We start from the raw sequence: 15,057 nt of genomic DNA on the forward strand, positions 1-15,057 counted from the left end.
GAAGAATTATTATACAAAAAAATACATGGGTGTCTGTGTTTTCTTTGTGCAAAATCATTTTTATTCTGTACCTCAAACGTATGTGTGTGTGCATTGGTGTGTGCATATATTATTTACAAAATAGTTATTCTACAATACTTTGAAAGCTAAGCAGGATCAGTTAGTACTTGGAATGCTGGCTGTAGGCTGTAGACTATATTTTAAAGGAATGAATTGACAACCCAGTCTACCTTTGAGTATTCCCAGCTATAAAATCCCTGTGAAAATCATGGGGTCACCATAAATCAACAAATAACTTAAAGGCACATACTCACAGAGACAGAACAGTATTCTAGTTACTGCATGAGACATAAGCGCATAGATCCATAGAGGGCAAAATGGCCCATGAGCTGAACAAGTCCTAGTCATCCTTTTTAGAAGCCTTCACAATACTCTACCACTATATAATCATTAATTCTATCATTTCACGGGTACTTCTCCTTTCCCTGCCTGTTGTTTCTGAAAAGAAAAAAAAGATCCTTTGTTCTGTAGCCTCATAGGTCTATTTGAAATGCTAGAGGGTGCTCTAGAACACTCTTGAATCATAGGGAGGCACCACAGTTAATTATGACCTCGTCTACATTGCCATGTAAAATTATCTTCTTTTAATTGGATTATATGGCAGTGCAGAGTCATATAATCCAGTTCAAAGCAAATAATGTGGATTCTCTGCTTTGATAATCTGGATTATATGGCAGTGTAGAAGGGGCCTCAGTAGCAGAAAGAGCAAAAATAATGAAATCCCCAATAGTTACTGGAAAGGGAAAGATCCAGTGTGTTAGCTCACTTCCCAAGAAATTGCAACTAATATAATATTATTCATTTCTGAGTTGAAAATGGGTTTATCAATAATGATGATGATAATAATAATAATAATAATAATAATAATTTATTTATAACCCTTTGTCTCTCCCCAAAGGGACTCAGTTTGGAAAAATAAGAAATGAAACAGATTTTTGCTGAGTTTTCTCCCAGTATTCAAACATCCCAGAGTGTTTTGGGCTGTTTTTCAGCATAGAGAAACATGGCTTTTGGTGCGACCCCCCAACCCTCCACACACACACATTTATATTAAATGTGTTTTCTGTGGCGGAAAAGGTGTTTTCTGCACAAGAAATGTATGATTATTTTTTTAGGCAGAAAATGTAGTTTTTCACATAGAGACAAAATAAAGTGTTTTTCTCTGCACAGAAAAAACAATTCTGAAGCATGTATTGTTAAAAGCTTTCATGGTCAGAATCACTGACATCTTGTGTGATTTCTGGGCTGTATAGCCATGTTCTAGCAGCATTATCTCATGAGATTTCACCTGCATCTATGCCTGGCATCTTCAGAGGATCCTCTGAAGATACCAGCCACAGATGCAAGTGAAACATCAGGAGAAAATGCTGCTAGAACACAACCATACAGCCTGGAAACCACTCAACAAACCAATTCTGCTTTCAATGAGAATACTGAGCAAAAAAGATTGTTTCCTCCAACAGCAGAAAGAAAATAAAAGTAGTAATTTGTCTATATGTGCAAGGTTGACATTATCAAGGATCTCCATCCCTAGGCCCTGCTATGAGACAATTTGAGGTTTATTGTTATGAATTGCCATCAAGCAGACTTCAAATTATAGTGACTCCATGTATGATAGGCCTACAAGTCACCCTGTGGGCAATAGTTCTGCCCAGATCTTACAACTTTCTTGATTGAGTGCGTCTAGAATGCAGTCTTCTCTTTTTCTATTGCCTTCTACTTTATCAAGCAACATTCTCCTTTCTAATGAGTCATGTCTTCTCCTGTGAGGTAGCGTCCCTCAAATGGCAGATTCGGGGCACTTAACCGTGGTTGAAAGTGTCAAGATCCCTCTTAATCCACATTTTTAAAGTAGACAAGATTATTTCACAATATTCATGCACCACGAAGAGTTGGATAGTGGACCATTGACAGAGTCAATGATCATTCACAACGTTCTCCTTTGGAATGGGGAAATCAAAGGAGAGGACACAAATGTGGGTCTCCTTTTTTTTTTTTTTTTTTTTTGCTCCCCGTTGCCTTTTGCTATTTCCAAAGAGGCAAAGCAGCTGTCTGCTGTGGGTGAGCTTCGTTGTCTGTAAAAGTAACAATACAGGAAAATTGATAGATTCATGCAAAAAGTGGAACCTCATAAGGACACTCTTCATGCCCAAGTGCCCAATGGCTGGGAAGGCAACCATCCAAGAGCTGAAGTGCAGTAATACTTGTAGGATCAGAAGAGGAACATGGAAATGTATTCTTTTGGAAACAGCAACTTTCTCAAGCCTCCACTAATTATTTCTTACGTATATAATTGCTTACTGTATTGTATATGTGCATATTGGTGTGCAATTTTACCTTAACTCTTTGTTGTTGAAGGGGCAGCAGACCATGTGATTAGAACTGGGCTTGTTCAGGGTTCAGACTCCATTTTAGAAACAGTTCAGTTTAGACTTCAGTAGGAACTGTATGCTTTAGACTGCTTTGGACTTTCAAACTAGACTGAGACTCTATTAAACTCTCAGAACAGAGAGATGCTTTAAATTATGGACTGCTGATTATGAGAAAGATGTCCCGTGTTACCCATACAGAGAAATTACATCAAATCCTATTTGTAACTGGATTGATAAGCAAAGTACCTGAATACATGAAGCTTGTGAGTAAACCAACTATGTTACTTTTAAAGAAGTCTACTTATTTTTGTCTCTTGAGAGCATGATTTAAAGGCAAATATATTTTAAGGGAGAGTAGATGTTTTTGGGCAACTAAAGAACACTTCCCAAACTCTGATATGCGTGTGTGTTTGTATGCGTGCGCGCGTGTTTTCATGCATTGGACTATCTTTGTCCCTAACAGAACAAAGAGATATTCTACGTTTATCGGTCTAACAGCTGAGAAACCTAACTGCCTTGCATGAATGCCATTTTCACAAAAGATTGTGACATCTAACCAGGTCATGCCTTTCCAAAGATCATAAAATCGCCAAAAAGTTCTGAAGATTTCCATTTTCCAAAATATTCCAGGTCAATGAATTGTCATCCTTCATATTTCCAGTTTTGACCTTTCCAGGTTGTATTGTTTGATTTTAAATGTTTTCTCTGGAAATCTTGAAGTCCTACAGTGTGACTCTATGACCAATTTTCTCCAGCCATGCCAGAGGGCCTAGCGCAGTGGTTCTCAACCTGTGGGTTCCCCAGGTGTTTTGGCCTTCAATTCCCAGAAATCCTAACAGCTGGTAAACTGGCTGGAATTTCTGGGAGTTGTAGGCCAAAATACCTGGGGACCCACAGGTTGAGAACCACTGGAGAGATTTCTAGAGAGAACAACTTTTTATTTAATGTACTTAATTTGTTTAATTTGTTGATCTTAGCTTTAATTTGATGTTAGCTTTTAACTGTTGTTTTCATATGCTGGATTTTCCTGGGATTTCATGTCAGTATTTGTTTGTTTTATTGCGGCATTGAATGTTTTCCTTTGTATGTTTGAATGTATGTTGGAATCCACCCTGAGTCCCCATGGAGAGATAGGGCGGAATACAAATAATTTTTTATTATATACTTTACTGTACTCACAACCTCTTAGGATGTGGCCAAAATGTCAGGAAAGAAAGCTTCTGGAACATGGCCATACAGCCCAGGAAACACACAATAACCCAATCTTGTTATTATTATTTATTATTATAAGTATTTCTAGGTTCTCCAATGTTATTCTATTGCCACCTTCTAGCAGTCATCGACCACGCAGTTATACTGGAAGACTGAGAATTTCCTCATTTGCAGCTTTTCACATTCATGGAAGTTCTGTGCCCCTAACCCTAGTGTATGAAGGGCTGAAGGATGGGGGGGGGGGGGAGAAGGGAGAACCAGGGAACACCCCAAATCCCCCTCAATCCCCCCTTCTCCTTCTGTAAGCCATGCCTATGTCTCACTCACTTTGTGGTAGAGGCCCTGCTCTCAGTCCCACACCTGTCAAGTACGGCTGGTGGGAATGAGAGAGGGAGCCTTCTCCGTGATCCCCCCACCACCACCACCACCTCTGGAACTCTCTCCCTAAAGAAATAAAAATGGCCCCCACCCTCCTCTTCTTTAAGAAACAGTTAAAGACACATCTATGCACCTTAAGGTAGGGAGGATTTACATAATTGTCACCCCATAGCAGCTATGGTCTAAGTGAAACTATAACAAATACTGAACATTTTGTACAACTTAGTTATTTAATTTGGTTCAAGTATATGCTCGCTCTGTGCAATAATGTTTTTACTGAGTGTCATGTTTAAATGTATTGTTTTTTCTCATTTGGAATTTTTTATTATAATGAGTATGTTATTCATCATTTTATACTTTTGATATAGTTGTGGCATTGAATGTTTGCAGTTTATATGTATATTAACCACCCTGAGTCCCTCTGGGGAGAGAGGGCGGTCTATAAATAAAGTTATTATTATTATTAGTATTAGTATTAGTATTATTGTATATGGTTATGTGTGAAAGTATGTATATGTATGTGAGATGGAACACATGTATTCAACCTCACCTACACACAGGGCACAACTGGCTCCCTAAATGTGGCAGAGGGAGGCTTGGGTGTGTGAGCAAGAGAGAGTGTTTGTGTACTTGTGTGTATGGTGGGGAGGAGGGGATTTTTCCAACATCTCTTTCTCCTGAGTGATTTTACAACCAACAGCCAGAGAAAGGTACCCTCCAACTATCCCCAGTTTCCCCCTCCCCTTCTCTCTTCTATTGTTTCCAAACACCTCGCCTTTTCTCTCTCTCTCTCTCTCTTTCCCTCTCTCCTCTCCTTCCCTTTCCCCCTTCCTATCCCTTCATCTTGTCAGGCAGATCTGGAGATCTGGACGTGGCAGGGGTTGGGTCTCTTTCTTTCCTTCCTCTCCTTTTTCTTTCTTTCTTTCTTTCCCTTCCTTCTCTTTCTTAAGAGTAGGGAGTGACAGATGGTGGGCCCGCTTTCCCCAGGGAGCGAGATCTCCCTCCACGCGAGCGCCTGTCAATCAAGGCAGCTCATGTGATAACTCCAGCGGATGACGTGCCAGCCATATGGTCTGGCATCAGAGTTGGTACCCCCTCTGCCTGCTCGAAGCGTGCCACTTCCCTCCTCCTTTTGGATAAGACACTGAAGGAGACGGGGTTGAACCTCAAGGAGTCGTGTGCCCCCCCCCCAACGTGTTTTTTTCCCCCTTCCCCTCCTTACTCCCAAAAGATGCGGGGTACGAGGACTTGAGGATTCCTCCGCTCATCTTTGGAGGTAAGTTATGTAAGGAAGGCAAAGAGAAAGGGGGAGATAGAGGGAGGGGGGCAGAAACTTGGAAACACTGGGGTCGCAACTTGACTCCCGCGACCCCTGTCCATCTCCTTGTTTACCCCCCACCTTCCCGTCTTATAGTCATTCCCCAATTCTGTCGTGCTGTTGGGTTTCATCCCTGAATTTTGAGTCTAACAGCTCAGATTCCCCAACACATGCATACCAATTATGTGTATCTTTTTGAAGGAGCAAAGCGGATGGGGAGTTTTGGGGGAGGAGGGATACAATCTCTATTATTTTTAGAGATAGATAGATAGACAGATAGATCTCTTAGATAGCACAGATCGTTTTGTACCATCCATGTGTGTATGTGTGCGTTTGCCTTGTCAGCTCCATCTCAATCGTTCCCCCCTTTTCATCCAAAAGATATAGATCAAAGACTCGGTTGGATGAAGCAGTCTTCTCCAAAGATACCGTTTTTTAACAAAATCCAGAGGATCGGGTTGTGTAAAACCCAGATGATCGGCTTGATGTTTTTCCAAAGAGCCCCCGAGTCATAGTCGTTAGCATGGAATCGGATCGATAGCATTTATTACCCGTGAAAAACGCAGCTCATCATTGTCATTTCATCTCGCAAGCGGTTTATTTTAGCCTCAGGGTTTATTGAAGAAGAAGGGAAAAGGGAGGGTAGGTAGTTGGACTGTGCTGTTTTCCCCCCTCCCTTTCAGACAACACAAAACTGGTCAAAGATCCGGATTCTCGCAAGAAAATAGTCCACTCGGGTTGGGGAGTGGGGCAGAGGGTTTATGGAGATGCGGTTTAGGTTTTTGTTTCTGTAAATGGGTTATGTACATAGCGATTTGGTTTTCCAAGCAGGGTCGCCCAGAGAGGAAAAGGGGATTTGAAACAATAATGCCTGTCATAACTTAGAGTGGGAGTATTCCTGCGTGTAAACGCTTGCACCTTTTCCGGAAGGAAATACACCAAGTTGGGCGGCTGGCATTGCGATGGAGGGAAGCGGCAAAGGGTCGAGGTTGTGAAGTGGAACACCCTGGGACTGAAATCGCTTTCGAAACAGGCAATAGCAACAGCTGGGGAGAAGCGACCCCCGAGCTTCCCAATGTCAACCCCCTCCAGGTTGCTTTGAGTTTTCTAGGCTGTCTGGCCATGTCCCAGAAGCATTCTTTCCTGACGTTTTGTCCGCATCTATGGAAGGCATCCTCAGAGGTCGTGAGGTCTGTTGGAAACTAGGCAAGTGGGGTTTATATATCTGTGGAATGTTCCGGGTGGGAGAAAAAAAATCTTGTCTGCTGGAGGAAAGTGTGAATGTTGCAATGAATCACCTTGATTAGCACTGAATAGCCTCTCAGCTTCAAGGTCTGGCTGCTTACTGCCTGGGGGAATTTTTTGTTGGGAGGTGTTAACTGGCCCTGATTGAGTCATGTCTGGAATTCCTCTGTGTCTTGAGAGAAGCCATTGCAATCCACAAGCATGTGGACAATTTCGACAAGAAGGAGAAAACCATGAAAATGAACAAAATCTGGCTACCAGTATTTTTTTTAAAAACAACAACTCTAAAATCAGGACAGTAAATAAAGAACAACACTAAGAAAATAGAGAAATTCCAGACATGAATCAATCAGGGCCAGTTAACACCTCCCAACAAAGGATTCCCTCAGGCAGGAAGCAGCCAGGCTTTGAATCTACAAGTCTATTTAAGGTGGCCAGTTGCAACATTCACACTTGCCTCAAACAGACAAGAGCTCTTTCTCCCACCTTGGACATTCCACAGATATATAAACCCCACTTGCCTAGTTTCCAACAGACCTCACAACCTCTGAGGATGCCTGCCATTGATGCAGGCGAAACGTCAGGAGAGAATGCTTCTGGAACATAGCCACAAAACCCGGAAAACTCACAGCAACCCAGTGATTTCGGCCATGAAAGCTTTCGAGAACACATTCGACCCCCTCCCTTTCCTTTTCGTTTTTTTTTTAGTTTGTTTTGGTTTTGTTTCTCAAGTGAGGAAATGAGAAGGAAAAGTGAGAGATCCAGCCCGGCATTCTTTCAGCCTCAGTTGAAGTATTTACACAGGAGACGGCAATTTTCAGTTTCAATAAAGATAAGATAGGCCAAAAGAGAGAGAAAGGGGGACTCTTTAAAAGCCCTGCTCCCCACCCCCCACCCCCCCCCAAAAAAGCTCCATCGCCGGAAATCAACAATAACAATAACAACGAAATCAGGCAAAAAGGGAGCTGGGTGGGGTAGACACAATGGAGCAGGATCTCCAAAGATGAAAGTCATTCATGAGGAAAGCAGCGGAGACACCCATTAATTTTAATCGCACTTTTAAACGAGTCAGTTGGTTTTATTGGGTGGGGGAGAAGGGCCACATTGCTAGCCCTGTGGCAAGCAAACCTCGCCTCCCTTCTGTGGATCCTTCTGTGGATGGACGCCCGAGAAAGTCCTGTGAGTAGGGAGGGCAGGGAGAGAAAGGCATTCATAGACAGGGCGTCTCTCATTTGCCGAAAAGTAACAGACACGCCGTTTGGTTTGGCTGAAGCGGTGGCATCTTTTCCGACGCCAAAGGCTGGGGAGGTAAGAAGGGGAACAGGGCAAGAGAGAAGCTAACAGCCGATTTTAGGTTGGAGGCAGGTCAAGAGTCTTGGAGTGACATGTGAGGGTCAGACTGGAGGCAAAGTTAAGGGGAGACCTTTCGCTGCCAAAACAAAGCAATTTGGTCCCACATAATGCGGTTCGAATTGCATTATCTAGCAGTGTAGATCCATCCTAAGGCCTCATCTAGATTGATCATTGCATGCAGTTCCAAAGCAGTATCGAAGAAGGTGCCGAAAGCCTGAACCCATTTGGAGGCCCCCAGGCACATTTCGTGGAAATTTCTCTGACACCATGCGCAAAAAAAAAAAACCTTTACAATTTTTTTTCTTTATTAAAAAAAGTTTTCTTTAAAAAAAATAACAGAATATTTGAGGTTTTTTTGCCTGGCGATCATTTTGGAGCTAGCTTCGAACTGCATTCGGTGGTCAGTGTAGATGGACAATGCGGAGGATGGGGAGAATTAAGAGTTTTTAAAGAAAACACCACCAAATCCTCCATCTTTAAGGCACAGATGCTGCAGGGTCTGGAAGCACCCCCCAAACCTCACTTGGGCCCCCTCAATACTATTATTACTATAGGCAATCACCCCATCTACACAGTCATATACAATCCAGATCATCTGCTTTGGACTTGATTATATTAGTCTTAGGGCTCTTCCACACAGCCATATAACTTAGAATATCAAGACAGAAAATCCAACAATATCTGCTTTGAAGTTATCTGAGTCCATTGCCATACACTCTAGTTCAAAGCAGAAAATGTAGGTTTTTATTCAGCTGTGTGGAAGGGGCCTTACACTGCCATATAATCCAGTTCAAAGCCTATAATCTGGATTTTGTATGGTAGTGTAGATGGGGCCTATGATTGTCTTCCAAGGGTTGGGTCTTGGCGGGGGTCTGTAAGTGTGGAGAGGTATTCTAGATCCACATGGTCTTTCATATTGAGAACATAGGTTTCCATTGGAAAGCGGTCAGGACATGGGTTTGCTCACTAAAGTGTTGTGTGGTTTCGGGCTGTGTGGCCCTGTTCTAGCAGCATTCTCTCCTGAAGCTTCACCTGCATCAGTGAAATGCAAGTGGCGCAATGGGTTAAACCCTTGTGCCCGCAGGACTGCTGTCGGTTGGTGGTTCGAATCCGGGAAGAGAGCGAGTGAGCTCCCTCTGTCAGCTCCAGCTCCTCGTGCAGGGACATGAGAGAAGCCTCCCACAAGGATGTTAAAACATCAAACATCTGGGAGTCCCCTAGGCAACGTCCTTGCAGATGGCCAATTCTCTCACACCAGAAAAAAAGCCCTGCATCTATGGCTAGCATCTTCAGAGGATCTGATGGTGGGAAAGCATCAGGTCCTCTGAAGATACCAGCCACATATGCAAGCTAAACGCCTGAAGAAAATGCTGCTAGAACACGGCCATACATCCCTGCGACCACCCAACACCCCTTTTGGTGTTTACACCACCTTTCGGGGGCGGAAATAAACTTGTCTCTTCTTTCCTCCGCGTGGGGCGCCTTCCCCGCTCCAGCCACCATGTTGACGCGCCTCTTCAGCGAGCCCAGCCTGATCCCCGACGTCCAGAAGTTCTCCGCTTGGGCCGAGGCCTGCGAGGATGACGAGGACGAGGACGACGAGGCCAGCGACAAGGAGGAGCCGCGGAAGAGCAAGGATGAGAGCCAGGGCGACGGAGGGGGCGGTGGAGGAGGAGGGGGCTCCGTCAAGGAGGAGAACGAGCTAGGCGGCGGGGGAGAGGACGACGACGACGAGGACGAGGAGGACGGCGGCCTGGAGGAGGCCGAAGGCGACCGCCCCAAGAAGCGGGGCCCCAAGAAGCGCAAGATGACCAAGGCCCGCCTGGAGCGCTCCAAGGTGCGGCGCCAGAAGGCCAACGCCCGTGAGCGGAACCGCATGCACGACCTCAACGCCGCCCTGGACAACCTGCGCAAGGTGGTGCCCTGCTACTCCAAGACGCAGAAGCTCTCCAAGATCGAGACGCTGCGCCTGGCCAAGAACTACATCTGGGCCCTGTCGGAGATCCTGCGCTCGGGCAAGCGGCCCGACCTGGTGGCCTACGTGCAGACGCTGTGCAAGGGCCTGTCGCAGCCCACCACCAACTTGGTGGCCGGCTGCCTGCAGCTCAACTCCAGGAACTTCCTCACCGAGCAGGGGCCCGACCTGGGCGGCAGGTACCACGGGGGGCCCGGCGGGGGCGGCGGGGGCTTCGGCGTGGGACCCCACCACCCCTACGGCTACCCCTGCGCCCGCCTCTCCGGGGCCCAGTGCGGAGGCGGCGGCGGCGGCGGCGGCGGCGGCTCCAGCAGCTCCCACGCGCTCCGGACTCACGCCTACTGCGCCGCCTCCTACGAGGCCCTCTACGGCGGCAACGCCTCGCCGGACTACAACAGCTCCGAGTACGAGGGCCCGCTCAGCCCGCCGCCGCCGCTCTGCGTCAACGGGAACTTCTCCCTCAAGCCGGACTCCTCCCCCGACCACGAGAAAAACTCCTACCACTACTCTATGCACTACTCCGCCCTGCCCGGGGCGCGCCCCGCCGGACACAACTTGGTCTTCGGCGCCGCCGCGGCCGCTGCCGCCGCCGGGATGCGAGGCGGGCTCCACTCCGAGAACGTTTTGCCTTACGAGATGCACCTCCACCACGAGCGGGGGCCCATGTACGAGGAGCTCAACGCCTTCTTCCACAATTAACGCCGCCGGCCCTCTCCCCGGTCCGTTTCTAGGTCCCCCATACGCACACACACACAGACACACATCTTAGCCAGGGGCTCAGCTACACTGGCCACTTAAGGGACTCCAACCAGTCATGAGTCTTCAAAGCTCCCTGTCCGCACTGACCAGATGATTACATAGAAAATCCTAGAAAGTAGTTTGAGGCCTGGATGGTGATTTTATATATGATTTCGAGTCAAACTATTGCATAAATAAGTATAAAAATGATAAAAATAGAGGGAACACAAGCAGCTAAATAATTTTTGACCAAAACCAGGCAACAACGACCGCATAGTCTGTAGCTTTCAAGAATTCTTCCTCTTTGCATGAGACAGGGCACTGTGGGCATTGGGCAAGCATAAAGATGCTGAGTTGTTTGTCTTTTGATCTGCCCACTCCGTTTCTGAGTTTGTTCAGGGACTTCTTGGTTTGCTCCTGGAAGAAGAATCATTTGGGATTTCCAGGTTTAGCTGCCCAGAGGGATACTCTTGCTGTTACTGGGGGAACATTAAGAGTAGTGATTCTCATGAAGCTTTTCCTTGATTTGAGTCTGATAGCCATGCAGTGGGTGGCTTTCACAGTGTTCAGCCTTATTTCTTTCCCAATTAGCAGCAACTCCCAGTTGATTAATTTATATGATTAATTTATTTTATTAATAAAATAAATCTGGGGACTCAAAGCGGCTGACAACCTGTTGTGGAATCTGATCTCTTAGACTTAAAATAACCCCAGTTGGGGTGATTCCACCATAAATATAGCAGAGTATATTTATGAAGTAAACTTCATAACCAGCAGAAACTTACGTGTGGTGAGCTAGGATAAGCTTCCATTCCTCAGAATGGTTTAGGATTGCAGAGTCAGAACTTTAGGGTCAAAAATATTTATTGAAGTACAAAAGAAATACATTCTTGATAGAAAAGATATTGGAGCTAACTAGCTTACTAATTTCATCTTCTAAAGAAGGTAAAAGGTAAAAGTATCCATGCAGCTTCATTTGCCTAGAGAGAGGCAAAATGTGTGTCCTCACGGTAGAAAGAAAAGCAGAAGACAATGGTGAATGGTCACATGGCCAACTAAGGGCAAAAAAAAAAACTTTTAAAAAGGGAAGTTGACTCACCGAATTCCATTACTGCATCATCAAAGGGGAATGGAGACAATGGGTAGCAGGAGGAGGAAAGGCAAAGCCCTTTTGTGGGGGGGATGCATAGGAATGTGGGGAAAGGAATCCCTCAGCTTGACCCTGTCTCTAGACTTAGCTACTCATTGAGAACTGGAGACTTGATGACACAAGAGACTTCTGCAATTCAGGGATGAAACCCAACACAACTACACAATCCAGTAACAGTGGGATGTTTTGTGGCTTCCGGGATATATGGCCCTGTTCTTAGCATCTTAAGCAGCATTTTCTCCAAACGTTTCCATCGGAAACCACACAACAGCCCAGTGATTTGAGAGGCTTAGACAATACATACATCCAACAATGATTTGAACGATTTGAAAGAAAACAAACACAGTAATTAAATATTCATCAAATACATCAAATAAATACAACTAAAATGACATTTAAAACTGACCATCCTCCCCAAATCCCACCCACAACTTCCCCAGCAGCGTGGCCTTCATCCTCCCCCAAATATCTTTGGCAAGCAGGGGTGGGGCCATCCGGGTCTCTCTTGAGAGGGAGTTCCAAAGCCAGAGGAACCACTGAAAAGCCCTCTCCCTGGTGCACATTAGGGGTTTTCTTTAATGTTGTGGGAGTTTGTTGTCTGGCCCCCACAGTTTGAAGCTTGCTTTGAACTGCATGAAATGGTTAGTATAGATAGGACTTGGGCGGTGCTTATAGGCTCCCACCCTGTTCCTGGATCTTCAGCATCCGTGGTTCAAGATGGTGTTTTCCTTTCCCTATCCCCCACCCCTTATTCATCACAGGCCCCATCCATACTGACCATGTAATGCAGTTCAAAGTTAGCTTCAAACTCGGGCAGCCAGACAACAAATTCCAACAAAAGCTCAGGAAAGAAAGCTTTTAAATCAGCAATCTGTGTTGATATAGCCACCATCCCGGCCTCCAAGTGGTGCCAGGGTTTCCTATGTAATCATCTCCACAGTGAAACGACTTTCTCGCCAAGCGTAATTCAAGCTGCCTTCCATCCGCATTAAGTGGTAGGTGTAGATGCGCCTCATGGTCCACCTGTAGGAGTCCCAGAGGATTGGCTTTGTGGGAAAGAAAGGGGTGGTTTTTTCAAACCCAAACCGATACTCTCTGCTTTAAATGGAACTAGGAGACACCCTTCCCCTCCTATCCCTCCCCGCACCGTGGAGGAAAGGAATAATAAATAATACTAGTAACCATTCCACAAACCCATTGAGGCCAGCGTCCTTCTTCTGGAGCTGCAGGGAATAGCCCGATCCTCAAGTTACTTATGCCGAAGCAAGGGACTTGGGTGGCTTGGATCCCCATTGAGAGAGAGAAGTCGATGGCTTGGGCTGAACTGGGTGTTTAGGGGAGATGGACAAAACTGATCCAAGACCCTGTTCCCCCTCTGGGGTTCCAGACTTGAGTAGGGGTAATTGGGTCGATGCCCTGACCTCCTTCCCTGAACCCCCACCCCCCATTTAAATACTAGGAAGAGAAATCTGGTGCAATATATACTCGAATGCAATTTTATATTTAAAAGAAATACAAACTATATAACTAGTCGACTGTTTTCGTGGAAATCTTGACCACCCGAAAGAGGATTTGTTGGTTTTTTTTGGAAGTGTGGTTAAGGGAAGGAAGACAACATTGCTCGAAGGTGTATGGGGGGAGTGGTGAGAGGATTGCCCCGCATCCTAATCGATTGCCTATATCCAGCAATGCCTTATAGGTATTTTAGTCTATTATTTTCTTAAAGATCCGACCGGTTGAAAACAAAATAATAAGGGAAGGGCAGCGGGGGAGTTTGGGGAAAGGCTTTCCAACCCTCCGGCAACTGAATCCCCGGAAATTTGATCTGTTTGAGGACTTTTTACAAAAACACATACACAAATGTTTGCAAACTTTAAGTCAATGCAGCGAGAACTTTAAAAAAGCAATAAAGGGGCAAACAGATGATAAATATATTCTATCCTTATCTATGCAAGTAGGTACTGAAACTAGGGGAGGGGGGAGTTTTTAAACGGAAGGAAAAGAGGGGGGAGGAAAACAACGACAAAAAAATCCATATGAAATATTAGAAATATGGACCAAGAAACTCCGTGAGGTTTTCAAAAGGAATCGTGCACTTTTTTGATTTGGGGAAATGGACTGTCGTAGGTTTCCCTTGTATTTAACAATCACTGACTTTCTGAACTACCCTTGTAACCCCAAGTAACTTATTTTCCAAAATTTGTGTGTCATGCTGTTTTTTACCTGTTTTAAAAACGTTGATGAAAAAAAGTGGAAAAAAAGATTTTTATGAAATGGCAAAAATGTTTTGTTATGCATGGATAGGAGGGGGAAACGCAAATATGCAAATTTTCAAGGTGATGTTAAGAGAACATTGATTATTATGCTTAATACTTACGTTGGCTGGTTTCTCTCTCTTCCCTCCCCCAATAATTAATTCTAAGTTCTTTCTTTCTGTAATGGGTTGGGGCGGGAGGTATACCTTTATGTAACAATACCCCGTTATATAAATCTCTCTATAAAAAAACCCGCCACCTTCTAAAGACTCAAACTGGTATATTTTTCCCCCTACAGAGTTATGTTTCTTTTCTGGTTCCTAGGATGACTTTCTTTGTAGCCAAGAAAGGATTTTAAAACATTGTCTCACATTCCGCCCCACTCCCCACTCTCACCGTCTGCGTATCTTTTAATATGGCCTTTATCACCTTCTACATACCAGCATTTAAAAAAAAAATTCAAGCAAGGGTCATGCATTTCTGATCCCTGTTTTTAAAACGAACAAAACTAGGCAACGTTTTACAAAAAAGAGAGAAGTTGTAGCCAATATGAAATGTCTATTCGACACCACCAGAAGTGCTTTTTTCGTGTATTTCTGTTCCGTTTCCTGAAGATGAATAAATATTTATGTGAAATGATATGATCGAGATAAAAAAAGAGATTTCTCCAAGTATTGTTGAAAAGAAGGCGAGCTATTTTCTCTCTTTGATTATCTTATTCTCTAGTAGTGCCTTTTGAAGAGGGGAGGGTGCGTTTTAAAGAGCAGAGATTTACAGGATGGACGATCTTTCCCACTCCTATCGGTTCTGATATCTGCCTTTTCCTTAATAGAACAACCTCGCACCCAGTCACGCCTGAACCCCCACGGTATAGATCAAAAGGTGAAGCCGCGCTAGAAATGAAACCTGTAGCATCCCTCTCCCTCTCCAGATCCGACTTCTTTGTATTTCCTTTTCTGCAAACCAGGGACCGGGAGGGAAGCTTTGCATACAAAACTTCA

At 44.9% G+C, this 15,057-nt stretch overlaps 1 protein-coding gene across 1 annotated transcript; it reads left to right on the forward strand.

The window, feature by feature from the left end:
- Positions 1-4,817: 4,817 nt before the first annotated feature.
- Positions 4,818-14,695, forward strand: neurod2 (neuronal differentiation 2). Its single transcript, XM_003222441.4, has 2 exons — positions 4,818-5,298; positions 9,435-14,695. The coding sequence occupies exon 2, from the start codon at positions 9,440-9,442 to the stop codon at positions 10,610-10,612; it is 1,173 nt and encodes a 390-aa protein (XP_003222489.1). The 5' UTR covers positions 4,818-5,298; positions 9,435-9,439; the 3' UTR covers positions 10,613-14,695.
- The last annotated feature ends 362 nt before the right edge of the window (positions 14,696-15,057 follow it).

The sequence above is a fragment of the Anolis carolinensis genome, chromosome 6 (genome assembly GCF_035594765.1).
Source record: "Anolis carolinensis isolate JA03-04 chromosome 6, rAnoCar3.1.pri, whole genome shotgun sequence".
Lineage (NCBI taxonomy): Eukaryota > Metazoa > Chordata > Lepidosauria > Squamata > Dactyloidae > Anolis > Anolis carolinensis.